Source organism: Ascidia mentula, chromosome 5, assembly GCF_947561715.1.
Source record: "Ascidia mentula chromosome 5, kaAscMent1.1, whole genome shotgun sequence".
NCBI classification, from domain to species: Eukaryota; Metazoa; Chordata; class Ascidiacea; order Phlebobranchia; family Ascidiidae; genus Ascidia; species Ascidia mentula.
This window is the reverse complement of record NC_138570.1, coordinates 19,863,012-19,877,548: the sequence shown is the minus strand read 5'-3', so window position 1 is coordinate 19,877,548 and position 14,537 is coordinate 19,863,012. Positions and strand designations below refer to the sequence as shown.

At 35.5% G+C, this 14,537-nt stretch overlaps 1 protein-coding gene across 1 annotated transcript; it reads left to right on the top strand.

The window, feature by feature from the left end:
• The first annotated feature begins 1,205 nt into the window (after positions 1 to 1,205).
• LOC145901717 (uncharacterized) lies at positions 1,206 to 13,031 on the top strand. Its single transcript, XM_082989481.1, has 27 exons — positions 1,206 to 1,254; positions 1,429 to 1,580; positions 2,026 to 2,186; positions 2,378 to 2,537; positions 2,651 to 2,834; positions 2,949 to 3,160; positions 3,734 to 3,907; positions 4,175 to 4,252; positions 4,426 to 4,600; positions 4,812 to 4,915; positions 5,536 to 5,697; positions 5,878 to 6,031; positions 6,363 to 6,482; positions 6,860 to 7,035; positions 7,430 to 7,596; positions 7,987 to 8,174; positions 8,368 to 8,487; positions 8,637 to 8,717; positions 8,972 to 9,136; positions 9,504 to 9,612; positions 9,888 to 9,999; positions 10,402 to 10,530; positions 10,910 to 11,043; positions 11,292 to 11,417; positions 11,872 to 12,019; positions 12,187 to 12,367; positions 12,653 to 13,031. Exons 1-27 carry the CDS (start codon positions 1,206 to 1,208, stop codon positions 12,724 to 12,726), a joined length of 3,795 nt encoding a protein of 1,264 aa, XP_082845607.1. The 3' UTR covers positions 12,727 to 13,031.
• Positions 13,032 to 14,537: the final 1,506 nt, after the last annotated feature.

Sequence of the window (14,537 nt, the reverse complement as noted above, 5' to 3'; positions counted from 1 at the left end):
TTGGATATTCGATACAACGCACCGAGGTAACGCGACGACCAGTTTGAGAACCATTAAATTACATCCTTAAATTCCAACTTTGGTGAGTTGATTGATCGCATGTATCATCATAATCATAAAATCCAATGTTTCTTTTTAACTTCTACTATAACTCAAACCGTTTCCGCATATCGTTTTCTCAGTTCAATGTGAAAGTAGACCCCTGTCCACTTCAAAATAAGCCAGAGTTTCACGGTTTCTTAACTGATTGCTCGCAAAGTCAGCTAGAACAAGCTTAGTGACAAATATTAACCCTTGCAAACCTTCAGTGAATCAGCAAACTACTACACACTTAGCAACTGAATGCTGGTTGCGAGGAGACAGGGTGTGTTTAGTTTCAGTGGGTCGTAACCGTTACATAGAAGTTGATGCGTAACTTGAAACCTACACAGGGTTTCGCGCAAGGGGAGGTTCTTTTCGGACACAAATTTTGTTTCTATTTCTGTTTGGAAAATGTATTGCTGTGGAAAGAAACAGATGAAACTGTGGCCTTACAAAAATCCTTAATTTTTTATGGTGTCAGTTAAAAGGCCCCTGAAGCCCAACCATTTCTGATCATTAAAAATAGCTGACGTAATTATTTCACGCATTGGGAAATCCCCTGTCCTTTCCGTGCGAAGTCACGTTTTTAGGAAAAAATGTAAACTCAGAAAACAAATGAATGATGACTTTTCAGCTATGCGTCGCAGGGAGTTTGCTAGCGAGATTTAATTCCAATGCTGTGAAAGCTCTTGTGTATTTCTTCTGATTTACAAAAGTTTTGTTTTCACGTTAATTTTAAATTTATATTATCAAGATTTATCATTATCATGTTTTAGGAAAAAATGTCAAATAATTTTGTGAAAATTTACCGATAATCCGCAAAATATTAATGAGCTAATGCATTAACATATGAAAAAAAAAGTCTGCGCAAATAACGATCGCCAAAACAGAATCCTCTGAGCAAAAAACAAACTTTCCACTCTGGGATCCATGTATTGATTTGCTGTGGTTTGTCAGCAATTTGTGAATTTTTTTATATATTTTATCTCTTAACCCCATTGTAAAAGGTCATTAATTTTAATACAAAACCGATGGTGCATTTTTTGTCAACAAAATTTTGTAGCTAATTCTGAAATACGACGAAACTATCTATGCTTCCACTTTAGGTGGTTATACTTGGTACAATGACAAGTACCTCAATATCATTCCATGTAAATGGACAACTGTATACAGGTTTGTTGAAGCTTATTTGCAAAAAAACTTCTGCATTTCTTTTTTTAGGCTTTTAATGCATTTTAATTTAGTTAATTTTAGTTGTTGGCAATAGCTGTCACAAAAATGTGGACATATTTGTTAAAGATAGAAGTAGAAATTATTAGTTGTTGTAAACCTGTTTGCTTTGTTCAGTTGATGATGTGGATCCGATGATGAGCCTGAACTCATGGCTCCGATCACAACCAGGACTCACTGGAACAAAAGTGATGTGTTATGAGGGAGGATGTGGATGTTGCGTGGTTGCCATGGAGAAAACTCCCGGAAAGATAGAAGCTGTAAACTCGGTGATTGTTGCAAGTTAAACTTTATGTCTCGGTTTGTTGTTTAATCATAACTGATATGCAGATGCTTCCTATTCATCAACTAATTTTACTGTGATAAGCAATGTGGAGCCAATAATATGAATTGTGTATAAGCTGCAGACACGGGGCCTTATGGCACTATTGGTTGAGCTTTGCTTGGCCATGGTGTTTCCACTTTGTTTTCTCCGTAAGGTTGCACCTAGTTTGGTGCCCAACGGATGACGGTGATTGCATAGTCACCACAAAGTGGAAGTCTTTGCTTGGCCGTTTGGTCAGCAAAGTCGTCTTATAGTCACACCAGCTACACTGATGAGACCTTTTAGGTCGAAACAGTGGCCATCTGTCTGCAGCTTATACATAATTTTACTGTGTTTGACATAAAAATTCATATTTAAAAAAAATCTTATGTATTGACAAATGTATTAAGTGCCTCAGCCTGCTTGCTTCAGTGGACGGGTGCAGAGTAACAACTGTGGAAGGACTTGGGTCACGAAGAGATGGCTACAATACAATACAAACTCGTATAGCTGAGTTTGATGGTTCACAGTGTGGTTATTGCACTCCTGGCTTCGTCATGAATATGTACAGGTTCGCTTATAAATTAGAATACACAGAAAATTTGTGGTGGGTTATTGACAATTTTTTTTCAAAATAAAATGTCAGAGAATGCTTTTCGGGCCTTTCAAACACAACTGTGCTTATTATATTAAATCATTGTAGTATGCATGTTTATATGCAATGGCCAATAAAACCATAAAGTAACCCTCTTGTCTTTTTAGCCTTTTATCAGAAGATCCAACTCCGACTGAGCAGAAAGTTGAAGATAGTTTTGATGGAAACATTTGTCGTTGTACAGGATATCGTCCCATACTTGATGCAATGAAATCTTTTGCAACAGATGCTGACCCAAAACTGCTGGAAAAATGTTCAGACATTGAGGTACAAAATGCAATAAAATGTAGAAACTTCCTGATTCCTTTTCTGTGACCAACAAATACTTTAATTAAACAACATTGTATCTCTGGAAATGTTTAACAGTTTTTGTTTCTTAGGATCTTGAAAAGGATTTATGTCATTTAAAATGCAACAAACGAAAGTTGGTGCAACAAAAAGCAACCAGGCTCGAATTATTTAATGATGGAACTTCATGGATCCGACCAACTTCGTTCAATGATTTAGTTGCAGTTCTCAAATCCCAACCGACTGCTCAAATAATTTGTGGAAACACTGCTTCTGGTAAATCTGACAAGACAAATTTCTGTTTTTTTTTTGCTTGTGATCTCATGATGATCCATGGGAAAATACCTAAACCTATGGTAATTTTCTGTTATAACATGTTGTACCTTTTAGGTGTGTACAGACGATCAGCACAACCTTCTGCCTTGGTCGATGTTTCAAGAATTCCTGAACTAACCACTGTGAAAATAACAAACGGTGTTCTAAGTTGTGGAGCCAGCGTGATTCTTAATCAGTTGATTGGAACTTTGCTTTCAACATCTTCCAACCTTTTCAATGCAGTTGCCAATCATTTGAAGAAAGTTGCAAGTTTGCCAGTTAGAAATGTGAGTTTGGTGTCTATGGCAAATAATGTTCTGAAAACGAAATAGGTATTTAATGTTATACATTATGTACTGGAAACAGTTAACACAGGGAAACCTCACTTATGCAGTCATCATTTTTTCAAAAATAATTTATTGCAATTGAAGGCCACTGCTAATTGTAAAGGAATGCATATTGGTAGTGTGGACTTGTTGTGTTACGCAACTTTGCACTATTGGACATGGTCCAATTGTTGCAAGACTTATCATGTGATTTTGCAACATTTGTGTTTGCCAAGCTAAAGAAATGTTGCAGCAAATGCTAACGTTTTGTTCAATGTGTCGACAGCCACCCATTGTTACTTGGCCATCATTAAAGTTAATGATTACCTGATATTTACACTTGCAAGGTTTTCTGTTAAATTTGTTGAATGGAGTGCACCAAATAACAATTATCTTCTAGCGCATTTCTTACCAAGTTTCCACACATAAAATCAAACTGAACAAAGGAATTAAGCAATTAAAAATTAAACAGCAAACTACATTTACCACAAACAAAATCCAGTTGTAAAGTTTCAAACCCTTTTTATTTTTAAGCTTGCATCATGGGCAGGAAATATTATGATAAAGTTTGCACACAATGAGTTTCCATCAGATGTGTTCACTCTACTTGAAGCAGCAGGAGCAACAATTGAGCTTTATGATGTCACAAGTGATGTTGTGTCAAAATGTTCACCAGGGGAATTGTTAAACTTGGACATGGACCATAAGGTGACATGAACAACATTGTTGTTACAACTGATGTTAAATTTATTTGCAATGACATCAGTTATATGGTCTACATTGTTTGTCCTAAAGATTTACTAAGCCATAAATTATATTCCTCAATGCATACATTAACTTTCTGTCTTAAAAACATACAACTGTACACCTAAATGTTTCTGTGCTAACCAGTGTTTTCCAAACTTTTTTTCTCTTGCGATTTTGTTTGAGAGAAATTGTTAAGATGCAAAATGTTATTTTCATTCCAAATTTCAGATCATCAAGTCCTTTACATTGAATGAAAACTCAAGTGTTGAAAAGTTTTTCTCCCATAAAACCATGCCACGTTCCCAGGTAAAATGTCATGGAGTGATTTTAGGGATATCTGGTGTAAATGATGACTTGTAGTTTAATGTTCAGCATAGAAGTAACCAAGCAAATACTATTGAGTAAACATGTTGGAAACTGTGTTGCTGTTAAACACATACTTGAAACCAACTGCATATGTTTGTGAAACCTTTCAACAGAATGCTCATGCGTACGTTAATGTCGCATTCAAAGTCCAAATATCAAAGGATTCTAAGACGATCGCAAGCAAACCTAACCTGGTGTACGGAGGTGTGAGTTCCAACTTTATTCATGCGACAAAAACTGAAGATTTTCTCAATGGAAAACAAATCAACAACAATTCAACACTTTCAGGTGAAGAAACATAAAAATATCTTGAATGTATTTAATAGTTTTCCATTTTTTAGCTTTGTTTAATCTGGTATATATTTTATATTGCTACATTAAATGCATTTTATTACCATATTTTTTGACTGCTATTTGTTTTTACAGAACAGCACTTACCATACTTGTAAAATACACATCTTGTGATACAAACACATAAATTTCATGCTTTATATTCCAGAGGCGTTACACATACTGTCTGATGAGGTCCATCCTGTGCAGTTTAATGAAGCTGATGCAAGTGTTCAATACAAACACGATCTTGTTTTGGCTCTTTTCTACAAAGTATGTTGTATTTGTAAATAGTGTCCATACTTTCAACCATTAAGGTATTTTCAGTGCATTTTGTAACTTCGTAGTTTGGCCTACTGGGACCTAAAAGATTACAACAGCTTGATTACAGTGATTTGCTGTTCATGCTGTGTTTGTAAACTGTATAAAGTAATTAAGTTGCACAAAGTCAGTAAGCTGTTTATTTACTTTGCAATCCCAGCTAACAAATTGACTGTTAGGTTACAGAAAAACCGGGAGCCAAGCTGGAACTTCTTTTACTCAAAAAAACTTACGTTTTAAACTCAGGGCCAGATAAATCTGCCTTGAAAGCACTTCTCAGTTAAAACAAACTTCATGCATATTCCATGTACAGTAGCAACTTTTTTTTATGAATACAAAATATCTTTCCACAAATATTTCACCATAAGAATTTTGGGAAAATCACTTCAAGCTCATTTCCTTTTGTTGTGCAAAATATTCACTGGTAATTTATTTCCTTTTTCTGTTCTCACAATAGAATAAACATTCAAACTTATTTGGGCAGGTTTTGAAGTAAATGAACATATTTAAAACACGTCAGAAGCATTTTAATCGGCTGTATTCATTTCTTTTTTAAAATATTTTTATTCCAGTGCTACTTGTCAATATGTGATCCAAGCGTTCTGGGACCGAAAATTCAAAGTGCCATAACCCCCCTCACACGACCAGTTTCCAAGGCAACGCATTCCTATACAAACGACCCTTCGACCTTTCCAGTGTCACAAAACATTCCAAAACTTGCAGCAAAACTACAGGTGCATATATTTGTATGATAAGAAATGTTATTTTTTGTCACCAATAATTTGAAACATGATTTATGCATTAAATATGAGCATTTTTGGATTATAGTTATCTTGCAACGATGCCATAAACAGTTGATATAGTGTTGTTATAATTGGTCGTGATATTCTGTAACCACTGATGTTTTTTACAAGGCATCGGGTGAGGCAGTTTATATCAGCGATAATCCAATATCCAAAGATGAACTTCACTGTGGGTTTGTTGTATCAACTGTTGCTAATGCCGACATCGATGAAATATACGATTCCATGGCTCAACTTATGCCGGGATTCATTAAAATCATCAAAGGTGAAATAGTTTGTTAAGTTTTCCCTGCTTGTCACAATCATAAATTAAGTTGTAGCTAAGCAAACAGTGGCCATCTGTCTGCAGTATATACATAAATTGTAGCTGTTGATTACTTTCATAAATAAAAAACAGGAGATTTGATATAATTTTGTATACAAAAGCATTAGGTTTGTCGAGACGAAAACAATTTAATTAAAACGACAAAGTCAAGTATTTTTCTGATTAGATGAGGGATGATATCAGTGCAGTTTGGTCATCAGCTACCTGGCTTGGCAGAGTTACAGTCACTTATCAATTTCATTTACATGACTGTTTTTCAATCTCTGTTTAGCATCTGATCTTCCGACTGAAGTAAAAAACACTCATTTGTTTCCATTCGATCCAACTCGTCCGATCCTTGCTTCAGATCATGTTGATTTTGTCGGGCAACCTGTAGCGATTGTTGTCGCAGGTAAGATCTTAATACACAATGTTGTCTGTAAGCAGAGGTTTTGAAGTTGTTAAGGGCTTGTATTTTCATTTTTCCTTATCATTACCTTGTGAATAGCATACTTAACTTTCCTGCCATTACACCCAGTAAACCACATCATGCTTACATATTCAAAAACAAAGGACATACTTAAAACAATAAACTTTTATTGATAAACAGCAAAATTAGAAAAGGAATAAAACGCTTTCAAAAAATCAAATTAAAACCAGGTTATATTTCATCGAAACTTGTTAGATTATCGATTTTTTCCCCCTTGTTGACAAAAAATCTACAGCGGTGACAAAGATAAATTTATCCAATGAACTCAACAAAATGTTCTGTTAATCCTACTTTTGCAGAAACTGCATCACAAGTTTACGCGATCGTAAACTCGGTGACTGTAACTTACAAGAATGAACAGAATGTATTGATTACAACTGAGGATGCGATTGAAGCCGGGTCTTTTTACGATAATCCATATTCTGATTTTTCCATTGGAAATCCTGATCAAGCAATGGCTGCTGCCAAACATAAGGTAAAAACCTAAAGAAAGTTTACTTTCAGTGATGGCATCAAGAAAACTTTCATCGGACGTTAAGCTTTGCAAGTTTGAGTTATCTGCCGGTGGGTTTATCATAAAACACAATTTGGCACAAATAACTACATTATATTGCAAAGCTGCAGACAGGGTGTGTACACGCACTGTTTCGACCTGTAAGGTCTCATCAGTGCAGCTGTTGAGTGGCACTGTGCTAGCTTTCACACTAGCAGGCACACTAGTTTCCATTTTGTGGTACCTTACAGGTCGAAACAGTGCGTGTACACACCCTGTCTGCAGCTTTGCAATATTATGGCTTTTTTGCACATATAACTACATTAGTTTGTAAAAATCCAACCTTCAAAGCAGGCAAGTGTTTCTACAAATGCAGGTTTCTGGTGAAATCATTTTGGGAAACCAATATCATTTCTACATGGAAACCCAGATAGCAAGAGTAGAACCAACAGAAGAAGGAGGATTTAAGGTTGATTGCGCAACTCAAACACAACAATGGATTCAAAGTGCTATTGCCTATGCTTTCAACACAACTGCCAACAAGCAAGTTAAAATTATAGAATTCTTTAAAGTGCAACTGATGTTTATGAAAGTTATTAAACTGTTTTGAGCTATTCTTGTTGCCTGGCATTGTAATTGTAAAGAACTGTTCTTCTGACATATGGTTATGAGATTTTGGTGTTTATGTACATGATGTATTGTTGCCACATAACCCTAAAGAAGTCTTGCCTGATGGTAGACAAAACGTCGGTTGTAATAAAAATCTTATAACTTTATGCCAGATAAACAGTTCTTTAAACATTTAGAGCTCTGTTTACACAATGAACCAAAATATAGTTTGTCAAAGAGTTAAATTGCATTTTTGGATCACTGATTGTTGCAAACACAACTGAATGGGATTTGTATTGATAATATTGTGTTTCCATTGTCTAGAATTGAGGTAAACACCAAGAGAATCGGTGGCGCTTATGGCGGAAAGTCAACTAACTCTCTACTGACATCTTGTGCTGCAGCTCTTGCTTCTTACAGCACACAGCGGCCAGTTTGTTTCCACGCTGATTTACAAACTTGTATGACTACGTATGGAACACGGACCCCGTTCACACTCAAGTACACGCTAGGTAGGTGGACAGTTTGTAGTTCTTTAACTAAATTGCATAATGTGTATCATTGAACTTTATCTAAAACAGAGGGTTATTAAATGTTAAAACTGTTATTTACGTTGTTACACATATCTAATAGTGTATCACCATGGTGGCTGTAACCAATGACAGCATTTTAATTTGCCAATCCAAATTCTGCAAATCATACCAGGTTTCGACGAGCAAGGGATTGTGGATGTAATGGACTACACACTGTATGCCAACAGTGGTTGCTCTTCATTTGACGCTGAACTCAACGACCCAACCGTCATCCCAACATTTGGAGACAGTGGTAGGAGTTTTGAGTTATTTTGGACATTTCGTTTTCAAGTCTGGCAATTGTGCAAATGGTAAAAGGTCTAATGACAACCTGGTGAAAACAATAACTTTGAATCGAAAAGGTCGTGCTTGTCATTTTTGTGTAATCCACTTTGTTTCCAGCCTTCTATTGTCCAAACAGGAAGAGTAAATCTTACATTTGCAAAACGAACACCCCCTCGTCCACTTGGTGTCGTGCTCCGTGTAAGTTGTATTCATTGTTGAGAAAAATATTTGCTTAAAAGATAGACAGAGTTCATGTGACATTATTCTACCCACCTGCTTTTGGGTAAATGGTTAACTCGGATTTCGAAATAGGAAATGTGTGCTATAACTATTATTTATATGTTTTTTAAGCCAAAAACATTAATTTATTATAAATTTAACATAGTTTTCTTCAGTCTGGAAAACCTATTTTGAAAAAACTCAATTAACTTTTGTCATGCGTCAACTCACAGCGAGTCTACAGCTGACGGCATTTGCTGATCAAGTACTGGAACATGTTGCAAAATACCTCGGTATGGATCCAATCAGTGTGAAACGGGCAAATCTTTACAAACAAGGACAGTCTGACCTTGGTGGAAAAACATTGGAATATTGCAATATTCAAGAAATTTATGACAGTAAGTAGGAATAAATGTAAAATATGCAAGTTTATGTAATGTCACAGTCTGTTTAGAAAATCAGGCACATCTTGTACAAATGTTGTGACATAATGCTATTCTTGTAAATTCTATGTGTTTTTGCCACAATGAAAAATTGCTTGACTTAACCTCTATATAATCAGAATTGTTCTTCTGGCACTCAGGTTTCTAAAGTGTTTATTTGAAACCAAGTTTTGTCTGCCATCCGACGAGACTTCTTCAGAGTTATGTCTTCCTGTGAAGAGGCATACTAATTTATCAGAATTATTTGCCAGAAGAACAATTCTGATAAATTAGTATGCCTGGCAGCAAAAATAGCAGTATATTAACCTCTATCTGTTATAAGGTTTGCTTCAGTCGACAAAGGTCACGGATACCCAGAAGGAAATTGAAACTTTCAACAATGCAAATATGTGGAAAAAGAAAGGACTTGGTGTTTCTCCAATTAAGTTCAAGTACTTTTGTAGATGCTTTTACACAGGAATTCTTTATCTTTCAGCCTCATAGGTCACTTTAGTCCTTTTTAAGTTTGAAAAGAAAACAACAGGTTGCCCTGGTTACGTGAACAATTTGCTTTTGATTCGGAACAGTTATTTATTCTTAATAAGTTCCATGAGGGGAAATAATAATTGCAGAGTTAGCAAATACATTTTAGACAAAAATTTCAGGCATACAATTAAAAAAATTGCCCTATTATAATTCCCAAATAAATAATTAAATTTGTTTGCAGAGTTGATTACAGCCCTGGAACATATACAGTCCTCGTATCAATTTGTGCTGGTGATGGCACTGTTATTGTGTCACACGGTGGAATTGAAAGCGGGCAAGGAATAAATACGAAGGTATTTTTATAAAAGATAGTTTCAGAAAACTGTTGTCATGACTCTGTTTGTACAATCACTTTGTGAATATAGGCCTTAATCAACACGGGAGTAATTTTGAAAACGATAATTCAAAATCACTGTGGCCATATTTGCATTCAAAACACACGATATCGCCATCAGCGTGCCAATCTTTCCACTAATTATGCTAGTAAGATTAAACCCATTATCAAAATTATTCAAGGGTGCAAAATACCTGGAGTTAATGTACTACAGTGACTGATGATGAACCCAGTAGGAGTTCGAAACGTTTAGTTGTATGATTAGTTAGTATGATTAACAGCATATTAGCATTGGCTTTCCTATTCAGCAAAATTTTTCAATATCTTCACAATTGCGATGACATTTGACATGTTACTGCAGGTTGCCCAAGCTGCCGCTTACCAGCTCAAGATACCGCTTGACTTGGTCATGGTTCAACGCACAAACACCATAACATCATCCAACAGCCAGGTCACCGGGGGCAGCATAACAAGCGAAGTTAACTGTGGAGTAAGTCGTCCTCGTAACTGTGTAAAAACTGAAACACTTCATCATAAGTTATTCACAAAATCGAACTGGTTGTTGAAAACGAACCTTGAAAACTGTATTAGTGCTTCAACAATGCAGTAATATTGCATGCCATGGCATAATTGGCAGGATCGCCCCACTGTGCAGGTCCTTGCTTGGTAGTGAATATCACCTAAGTATATGTAAACGTTGCCTGGCATGTAGTGTGCCTGGATGTTTTTATTCTTGCGCTTTCCTGTTTCAATCAGCTGCAGAGAATTATTTTCTTTTTAATAGTTTCCGACTCGGTAGCTTTAAGTCAACAAATTGAGCAACCAAATAAACATTGAAAAAGTTTTCATTAAGATTTTTTAATTTTTAGGGTGTCATGGAATGTTGCAAGATACTGAATGAACGAATCGATCCCATTAGAAGTGGAATGCCATCTGGCACATCCTGGAAAGATCTCATTGCTCAATGCTTCTTGAAAAATGTTGACCTTGCAGCTTCTTACAAGTGAGTAAGAATCTCAATGCAGCATCAGCAAGCAGTGGCACTAATTTTACTAATCTCATATATTTGTCAAATAAAATATCCTGTGATGTTTTCAATGTTCTTAATGTAGTTGTGGAATGCCACAGAATTTATCTGTTTTCTTTCAAATAAGAAAACTAAAGTAACCTTGTGAACAGAAAAAATTATATGTGTATTTGGTTAAAAACTAGCAAAGACTCATTAAATCTGTACTGTGTATGAATGTACAGGTGGATTCCACCCTCAACAGGACAGTACAACTCGTACGGTGTAACTGTGTCACAAGTTGAACTTGACGTTTTAACTGGAGAATATCAAACCAATAAAGTTGACACAGTGTTTGACTGTGGGATAAGGTGGGTTGCAGTACCACAATCTGATACTACTTTCAACAGAAAACAAGTTAAATCATCAGAGCATAACACAAGCATGTGCTAATATTAAAAATACCAAAACTGTCCCCAAGAATTGCACAGTCATATGTACAATATTGTGAATGATCAGAGTAATAACAAACACATATGAGACAGGGGCAGCAAAACTGGTCCCAATAATCAGAAATTTAACAATATTTGGGTTTGTCTTGCAAGAGTTTTTTGGTGGTTTTATTTAACAAACAAATAAAATGACCTGTTTTATTTAACAAACAAATAAAATGACATGTTTTTTTTAACAAACCAAAGGCAAAGCTGTGTATTCCGATGAAGAGTTTCTTTCTTGAAGAAGCAACTTTATTGTTCCACAAATCATATTCAATATCCCTTTTCATACAACTTTGTGTATTGATAAAGTCATTAATTTAACTTCCAGTATCAGCCCTGGAATAGACATCGGTCAGGTTGAAGGAGCGTTTGTGATGGGACTCGGGTTTTGGTTGACAGAAAATTTCGTCGTTGAAAAATCAACCGGAAAAGTTTTAACTGATGGAACCTGGGAATACAAACCACCTTCATCCAAGGTTGGGTTTTTACTTCTGTTGTCGTGACCTTTTGTGAAATTTATTGATAAAAAATATAATTTATTGAAATTTACCCATTGCCTTTCAAAACCAAGAAAATAGTGGTAACCGCTGGAATAAACATTTTTTTAAAAAAAAGGACAAATTCATTTCTGTGGTATATGCAGGACATCCCCATTGAGTGGAATATTGAGTTGCTGAAAAATGCCCCAAACCCAACTGGAATATTAAGAAGCAAGGCATCAGGGGAACCCCCGATGTGTATGGCAATATCAGTGCTAAATGCACTCAAGCGTGCAGTAGAGGCATCCAAACATGACCGTTCATTGACTGATTTCTTTCAAATGCGTGAGTAGCTTTTGTCCAATTACCCTAAAGTCAATATTGTTTTTCAAACGTTTTATTGCAACAAAACTATGCCTTTTATATATATCTTCCATTTATTGATTTGCTGTCAACCGATTCCGGGAATCACTTCCCATTCTCGTCCAATGACTGCAACGATTTCCATCCTTTGTTATTGAAACATTTATGAAAACATATCTTTCATAAATGTGGCTTTTATGAGTTTTGTAATAAGCAGGAAGTGTAATAATTTCAGGCTTAATTTTGTTTTTGTTTCACATTCTGCAGCAACTCCATCGACCGTGGAACAAATCTTTCTGTGTGAGAAGATCGACCCTCTCAAGGAGTTTACATTAACTTAACCTTGCTGCCATGTTTTTCCATAAAAGTTCATCTAAAGCAATCAAAACTGCAAAATTATTTGTTTTTAGGATTTAAAATCCTATGTGTACCATACTTTTTTCAATCAAACCTCGTTATCTAATCATGTACCTCATTGTAAGTTATTCCTCATGTGTTGATTTGTCAACATTGCTTTTTAATCCTTGCGAAAAAAGTGCAATTGCTGTTTTCATCGTGCCAACATTTATCAGGTTTAAATAATCATGTTTGATTGAGAAGTGTTGTCATTATTTCAGATCAAAGGTTATCATGTTTAAATGTAGCTTTACTCAGTGTTTGTGCGTTGAAAATCAATTTTTTATCATTTATTTCTTGAAGTTTTGCATTAAATTGAAAATTTTCTTCATTACAACATAAAGGTTACTGAAAGTGTCTGTGTTTGCACAAAAGTTTCACATAGTATGTACCTTATGACGCCACAGTCACGAGTGGCAAACAAGAACGTTGATTTGACAAACAATAGGCGCTTTCATTGGAAGGAGGTTTGGTCAGATACAGTTAATTTCAACCTTCTTTGTTAAGCTCTATTATGCCTGCCTTTATAATAAGAATGTCAGGGTAAAAATTTCTACTTCTGTTAAATGAAGGATTTTTCTGTTAAGAAAACAAAACCCTGTATACTACATAGCTGGTTATTATTTTTAGAACATCTTTTTCAACATGAGTAACAACATAGAATTGTTGTCGAAAGAATTAAAAGAGTCGTGTGAGAAGATAGATAAAATATTCAGCAAGGAGAAAGACCCAGTAAAATGTGCACAAATATTCTACAAACTGGCTCAAGAATACAGCAAGCTTCATGAGAACCTCGACTGTAAATATGACCAAAAGATTTCATTAATCAGAAGTGCAATATTATTCAATGCTGCGCTTGTAAGAAAACCAGAAAATAAAGATGAAATAAAGATAGACCTTTTAAAATTCTGTCACCAAATTCTTAAACTTGCAAAGGCAAGTAAACCAGGTAGCAACCTGGTACAAAAAGCTAAAGATGTTTCCAAAAAACTAAAACATTTGAGAGAAAATGTAAAAGCTTCCCTTGATCAAATCATATCGCCAGATCCGCAGCAAGAAATAGTGTCATTGGATCAGCAACCAGAATTTGATGTGCAATTGTCTGTAGAAATTATGGAAAAAACACAGAAACTGATTAACAAAGAGTACAAGTCGTTGATGTCTGACATAATGGATTATTGTCTTTCTGTCATGGGCACTCCACCATGTCAGTATGCCCTGATGGGAATGGGATCTTTGGCAAGAAATGAAATAACCCCATACCCTGTTTTTTTACACGCCTATCTATTGGAAGATAATGTCGATAAAAAAAAGGATTATGAAGAAATTCTAGAATACTTTCGATGGGTTTCAGTTATTTTTCACATAATCATCATTAACTTGGGTGAAACCATTGTTCCTTGTGCAACAATTCCACACATTAATGACTGGAAAGTTAAAGAAAACAATTGGTTTTTCGACAAACACACACCAAGAGGTGTCTCATTCGATGGCATGGTTCCTTATGCATCAAAATTTCCACTTGGAAGAGATGAAACTGAAGATAAACCGTGGAGAACTGAGTTAATTCAACCAGTGTCCGGAATGCTTGAATATCTAAAGAGTGATGTAGCAATCAAAAATGGATATCATTTGGATGAGGTTCTCGAAAACTCTTGCTTTGTTTATGGCTCAAAAGCAATTTACAAAAAATACAAGCTTCACAGTATGAACAGCAAAACAGCCGAGGAAAAAAATACTCACATACAAAAAAGCA

Coding starts and splice junctions, on each gene's coding strand:
- LOC145901717 (XM_082989481.1), top strand. CDS start 1,206: ATGACAAGTACCTCAATATCATTCCATGTAAATGGACAACTGTATACA. Junction 1,581..2,025: donor AGATAGAAGCTGTAAACTCG/GTGATTGTTGCA, acceptor AAATGTATTAAG/TGCCTCAGCCTGCTTGCTTC. Junction 8,175..8,367: donor CACACTCAAGTACACGCTAG/GTAGGTGGACAG, acceptor AAATCATACCAG/GTTTCGACGAGCAAGGGATT.